General features: G+C 46.4%; 2 protein-coding genes across 2 annotated transcripts in view; one reads left to right on the top strand and one right to left on the bottom strand.

The window, feature by feature from the left end:
• Positions 1 to 6,827, top strand: part of GHRHR (growth hormone releasing hormone receptor) — a 395,967-nt gene that overhangs the window by 365,757 nt on the left and 23,383 nt on the right. The gene's annotated exons all lie outside the window — the stretch shown is intronic.
• The window catches only part of LOC310689413 (vasoactive intestinal polypeptide receptor 1-like), a 39,423-nt gene continuing 33,858 nt past the window's right edge, over positions 1,263 to 6,827 (bottom strand). The window contains exons 11-13 of the mRNA XM_083467099.1: positions 6,356 to 6,485; positions 4,889 to 4,930; positions 1,263 to 2,643 (exon numbers count right to left, since the gene is read on the bottom strand). Of these exons, the coding sequence (XP_083323225.1) occupies positions 2,461 to 2,643; positions 4,889 to 4,930; positions 6,356 to 6,485 (355 nt within the window). The 3' untranslated portion in view covers positions 1,263 to 2,460. The remainder of the gene's footprint in view (positions 2,644 to 4,888; positions 4,931 to 6,355; positions 6,486 to 6,827) is intronic.

Here is a 6,827-nt window from a genome sequence, read left to right as displayed (position 1 = left end):
TGAGACCTGGTACGCACATAATGCTAAGACATGGTTGGTTTAAGTCAAGGTTTGCTTAACAAACCATGAGTTTGCCAAGAGTTGTGAAACAGACAACCAAACAAACCGTGGCTCGTATCTCCTGTTTTCCAGCTGCTGTTGCCTCACCTTTGCACTCTGAAGAGTATCTGGTTCCAAAACATGGTTAAGGACTGGTGCTGGGTTCTAACATAAGGCCAAGCAATAGTTTAAAACAAACCAGGGTTGTTAGACAACAGCAAACCATGGCCTCAGATTGTGTTTTGTTGGCAGGAAACAAATAATAGTGAAGCAACTGGGCAGGAATCACACATAACACTAATAACTCATTGTTTAATAAAGCATGGTTGAGTGGTCTATGTGTGAGCCAGGCCAATGTCTGCTTTCATAGATGATGTGCAGTCAGGATCATCTAAGATCCTTGATGTCTCAGGATTCCTCCTTTGATGTTGAAGCATCCAGAACCTAGGGATTGACAATAATGGATCACTAAACTGGAGTTCTCAACATTTCCTGTTTAATAGAAAATGTGGAAACTTCAGTTTCTAGTGCCATCCATCTAATGCCTTTCACCAGTGCCAAAAGTTCTTCAAGAACTGGTTCTCTATGTGTATATTAAATTCCTCCCCTGTGCTACAAGCCCCCACTTCCTACAATGGTGTCCTTAAAGAGCTGACTTGTTTTGTGACCCTGTGCACACTTGCTTGAGGGTAAGCCTCACCTGTTACTTCTGAAGTGCTCAGGATTGCACCCTCTGATACTTTTGGGGTTCCCATGAACCATTTTTGGGGAGCTCATGCTGAAGGTGTACCCAGAGCCAAGAGTTATGCCAGCAATGTCATTGTTTCTAATGGGGCCTCTGCTCAAGCGTTCTCCTTATGCTGAATGTAAAAAATAATAATATCAATAATTTTAAAAATGAACATGGCGAATGGGCGGGCAGGGCACTGTTTGAGGTGACCGTTTCCCTTTGTAAACCTTCGGAGCAGTAGAAACCCGGAGGCAGAACTGCTTTTCAAGGCGATGTAAATAAACAAGATCTTTTTCGCATTTCAACAGTGCTATGCCCCGCCCCCTGCCCCCACTGTGAGATATATTTTGGAGTTTGAGAATATATGTTATTAAAAGCAAGATGTAATAATAACAATAAAAGATTTGTTGTGACTTGTTTCTGGGTTGTTGTTGTTTTTTTCAAAAAAATGGGTTCCCCCCAAAAAATTCAAACAAACAAACAAATGAACAAACAAACATAAATCTCCACTATATTTAAACCAACGTTAGTAACATTGTTAAGTAACTTCCTCGTATCCCCCTGGTTGTATTTCAATGTATATCATTTTATAACGGTTTTCCAAAACCAATATTTTTATAAAGTAAACTTATTCACTTAGCATCTTTCTTTCTTTTCAATTCAGCATTACAACATATTAATTCATCACATTACATATTAAAATCCTCAGCCTATCTGGTATTTACAAGCTTTTCCAATTAAATTAACTAAACATATTTAACTAAATAGTCTTTAAATTTCATTCATTCTTCCTGTTAGTCCTCCTCCTTCTGGTCGCTGATTCTTCCAGTCAGGTCGGCTAGCTCCGAAAAATCCATCATCTTCATCTGCCATGTTTCTGGGTTTTTTATTTAAAGCAACACACACACAAACACATGGCCAGACTGCATTTCTGATATCAGCATATTTATTTGATACTAGGGGGTTGTGCCCCTGCTTGTTCTGCTTGCCATTTCCCCTACTTTCCCCTTCCCCTAGAGCTTCCCCTTCCCATCCCGTGGAAACAACGAAGCTTGCTTTTCACCTCCCTAACGGGATTTCTGGAGCCACTTCTCTTTTCTACTCTGTAGCCCCACTTCACCCCTGTCTTCACCTCCAACCTCAAATCCACCCTCATCCTTTTGTGGAAACTTCCTTGCACACAGACCACCCCTTTGGAAATCTCCTACCCCTTCCTCCTCTTACACATTGCTGCTAAGCACCCTTTTCACCTTCTGCAGAATTATGAAAACATCTTCTCTTATTCTGCAGGTTCTTGCAGGCCCCTGCTTTCATCTTCCCCAACATCCCCACAACCCCCTAATCCCTCCACATTCCCATGAATTAGTCATGGAGTTCCCTGTCACTTTCCTAACTGCAAAACATCCATTTTTATTTTTATTTTAGTGGCTTTGTTCTACTCGGACAGCAGAGAGCCCTTCAATATACTTTAATTGCACAAACCCTCCTGCAAAGGATGTGTGGTCTGAGGTACCCACATCACAACAGCCAGCCAACCTGACCCTGACTTAGCAATTTCTGTCTGAAGGCTTCTAGGTCCCATAGGGCACTTGTAGGGTGGAAGTCTTCTGATACAGCTGCCACTTCTGCTGGAACAAGGGGGCTGAGTCCCTCCCCCCAAACCCTGGAGGTCATGAAAGCGAGGAACATCTTCAGACAGAGGACAGGCCATTCTGACAGGCGCCCCTCTTGGGACTGATTCTGTCCAGCATAGATAACTGTGTGACGTAATTAACAGGGCTGTTATCTCTGGAGAGGCGCCGATGCACCCGGGCAAAGCTGAGGTAATGTCGGTAGTGCCACTTCCGGAGGCATTTCTTGAACTCGGCCTGGACCTAAGATGGAGGAAGCAACAGCAGGAAAGGAAATGGAGGCTTACAACTGGGACAGAGTCAAAACACAGCCCCTAACGTCAGACCCTCGAAGTGTCCCTATTTTCAAGGGACATCCCTGATTTAGAGACGCCATCTTGGTTTCTGATTTGATCCTGGAATGTCCCACTTTTCCTAAAGATGTCCCTATTTAAGTTGCATTTTAAACTGTACTCTAACTTATATTGTAATCAACTGGTTTTGGGGTTTTTTGTTTTGTTTTGTTTTACTATATTTATATTCAGTGTTAGCCACCCTAAGCCTGATCTTGGCCGGGGAGGGTGGGGTATTATTATTATTATTATTATTATTATTATTATTATTATTATTTTCATCGGAGAAATGTTGGAGAGTATGGAGTTATCCGACTTGCACTTTGACGTGCTTTCAAACTGCTAGGTTGGCAGGAGCTGGGATTGAGCAACGGGAGCTCACCCCGTCGCGGGGATTCGAACCGCCGACCTTCTGATTGGCAAGCCCTAGGCTCTGTGGTTTAGACCACAGTGCCACCCACGTCCCTCATTACCCCTTAACTTCCGATTCACCTCATTGTGCTTTTTATACCTTACTAGTCTATATGCACTTCATTTTTATTATTCTTTTCAGTTAATTATCAGGAAAAAGTTTTAACCTTATAATTTCCTTAAACTTCAAGACTCAATCCAAATCTGCCAAGAGATTTGTGCTATTACAGTCTTTTTAAGATATTCTTTGAACATTGTCCAATCTTTACTAAATTTCTGGTTAGAATCTCCTCTTATTCTCCCAGTCATCCTTGCAAGTTCTGAATATTCTATCATCTTTGCTTGCCAATCGGTTTTTGTGGGGATTACATCACCTTTCCAGTTTTTGTTCTATCTTATTTATTTGTTTACTTATTCCATGTGTTGGCCACTTTCTGACCAAAGTAACTTAAAGTGACTTACAATACACAAACAAACAAACAAACAAACAAACAAACAAACAAACAAACAAACACATGCATTAAAACCAGCATTAAAGAGAATAAATAAAAAACTAAACCCTATTTTTATTTCTAAGAACCTGAGTTAAAGCATCCCAACCACTCCAGGAGGTAGTTAAGAGCCAAAGGCCTGGGGGTGGGGTGAGAGAAACATGCAGGCGCCTGGCACATAAAGCTAGGTAATGACAGTGCCTGGTAAGCCTCTCCAGGAAGAGCATGTGTGTGATGGCCTGGGATTCAGACTCAGAGGCTGAACCTGAGGAATCCCAGCCTGCACAGGAGTCCCCGCCTCCAGAACCAGCTGAGCCTGAAGGGTCCTCACCTGTGCTGGATCCTCAGGTGCAGGCACCAGCTGAGTCTGCTCTGGCTCCTGAGGTGATGGAGGACCCATTGCCTGCAGGTGCTCCACTCTCAGCCCCGTCAGGGGAAGCTGAGGTTGCCTCAGTGTCCGGTAACCCTTCAGCCTCTTCTGAGCTGCAGAGGCTCAGGGCAGAGAGGTGGAGGGAACTAAGTTCCTGCAGGAGGAGTGCTCGCCTCCAGGCCAGGAGAGGCAAGTCACCAGAGGATCAGGGCCACCCTGTGCCTCGGGGCAGATAAAAGCCAGCCAGCCCCAGTCCCAAGTTGCAGAAGCAACGTTGTTGGTAGTTTGTTCCTGCCTGAGTTCCTGACCTCACCCGACTCCCTGCCTTGGACCCAGCTTCAGCTTTGATGGACAGCCTCCATACCGCACCCTCGACCTCGGACTGGACTTGGACCTTGCCGCACGGTTAACCCTCGGGACCAGCAAAATGTGCCAAGCGAGGAGTCACCACTGAAGAGGCCCTGATCTTGTGTTGCCACCTTCCAGACCTTCTGAACAGGGGGCACATGGAGAAGGGTCTCAGGTGATGATTGCCAGGTCTGGTACATTCACTGGGGGGGGGGGAGATGGTCCTTCAGGTACTGGGCAGTGGCGGAGCTAGCTGCTCGGGTACCCGGAGTGGTGCACATGCCATGCACCCAGGGGTGGGAACGATCCACCCAAGGGGCAGGGCAATCGGCACAGTGGCGCGATCCTCCTGGTGGGTGTCTGATCGTGGCACAGCGGCATGATCTGCCCAGTGGGATTTTGTCACCCCCCTCTGGGATGACAACCGGGGCTGACCGCCCCCACCACACACCCCTTCCTACGCCCCTGGTACTGGGGTCCTGAGCTGCATAAGGCTTTATAGGTCAAAAAACCAGCACTTTCTCATTTCCACTTACCTCTCCATTTAAGAAACAGTACAGGAGAGCGACAACAAAGCCCTATGAAAGAGAAAGATAGAGAAGAGAATTGTGGGAGAAGTACACACCTACCAAACAAATGTGGCTTGATACGAAAATTGGCAAGGCACCTGCGCACAAGGACTGTTCTTTTCTTGCCCCTGCTTGTCACCTTTCTAGAGACATCTGGTTGGTCCATGTCAGAAAAGAGGATGCTGGACTAAGTGAACTTTGGTCTGATCCAGCCGGGCTCTTCTTGTTTGGCTACACACAAACACATATTGAAAGAGGGAAATGCTCCCATTTTGAGCCAGAAAGTGGAAAGCATCAGGAAATGCTTATTTCTCCAGGAGCTTGCTTTTTGATAGCTTCCAACAGGAGCAAGCCTCTCCGGCTTCCAGTTCTCAGGAGCGTAGGAATTTGTCTTATACTGAGACAGATCATTGGTCCATCCAATTGTAGGTCCAGCTGTCTGGCATAGTCTTCCTAGGATTGCAGGCAGGGGACATTCCCAGCCCTGTCTAGAGATATTTGTGTCAGGAGCTCATCCTACACTCGAGTAGGACCCTGGTAGAGACACATGCCCAACTGGCATGCTCTCTCCCTCCTGGTCAATCGTTTGGGAGCTTCAAAAGCTTTCTTCTGCCCGAACATCACAGCGACCGATGCCAACAGACATCAGCACACTTAGGGATCCGCAGAGTCTTTGCAGCTTGCGTAACAGACCTCATCAACTCAGCATTTTGGCTAATCTACTTTATTTACATATAAACACACACGGAGCACTGCATCATGGCTCCTTCTCTCTCTAGCATCAGACAGCAAAGAGGAAAAGAACAACGGACAATAGTCCCACTTCACAGAACACAGTAACACAAACATCCTGTCTCCGTCACTTCCCACTCTGTGGAGTCAAAACATACAAAGTCATGTGATAGACAAAAATCCCATGACTGCAATCACGGAGCAGGAATTCTAACAATTTGGAGCTTTAACTTTCTGCATGGACGGCAGATGCTCTACCATTGCACTGCAGACTTCCTGTATACCAGACATCCCCGGGGGATCCTTATCCACAACCCTGGTCATTCCTCCCCAGAGAAAGCTCAACAACTATGGGCAATCCTCCCCTTCCACACACACACCCCACGCACGCTCCTCCTCCCTTCAATGACAATGTGTAGATCATTGCCAGATTTTTTTATACTGGGCATAGATCACAGTCTCTTGGGAGTTGAATGTGCCTGCTGTATACTATAGGAACACTGGGAGCCGTCTTATACCATCAGATAATTGGCTCATCTTGCTCAGTATTGTCCACACCAATGGACAGCATCTCTCCAGGGGTCCAGGGACAGAGGTTTACTCCAGCCCTGCCAGGAGATGTTATTGGGGATTGAACATGCGACCTTCTGCAGGCAACAGCGGATGCTCTACCGCTGACCTACAGCCCTCCCCAACTCTTACCTGAAAGGAACCCAAGCCTAGCTCAATGTACAGCCTGGCGACCATCCCAATGCTCTCTGGAAAGAAGGCAAAGATGATGTAGTGAGCCCCAAAGAGAGGGATGAGCAGCAACGTCGATTTTGCTAGTCTCCTGAAAGAGAGAATGTGGATGGGATATAAGTTCAGAAAAGGCCACACAGGTGTTTCCTGTGAAATGAGGGGGGGGGGCAGCCAGGGATGACTCAGGTGGCAGTTTGCTGACAGGGTTCTGCAGGGGAATACAAAGTTTCTCAGGCAGGGAAGGTGCTTCCAACATGGAAAATACTTCCACAGAACACTGGGGTAGTGGTGGATTAAAAAATGATGGCAGGAGTTCTCATTCATGGGGAAGGTATGCGTAGCTTGTGGATCAGGGTGTCACCCTCCACTGAGGTAGCAGAACAGAAAATACACCAGAAAAGTCTTCTGGTGCACTGCTCCTGAATGTGGTTTC

The sequence above is a fragment of the Podarcis liolepis genome (genome assembly GCF_965112155.1).
Source record: "Podarcis liolepis genome assembly, chromosome: 12".
Taxonomy (NCBI): Eukaryota; Metazoa; Chordata; class Lepidosauria; order Squamata; family Lacertidae; genus Podarcis; species Podarcis liolepis.
This window is presented reverse-complemented; position numbering and strand designations above follow the sequence as displayed.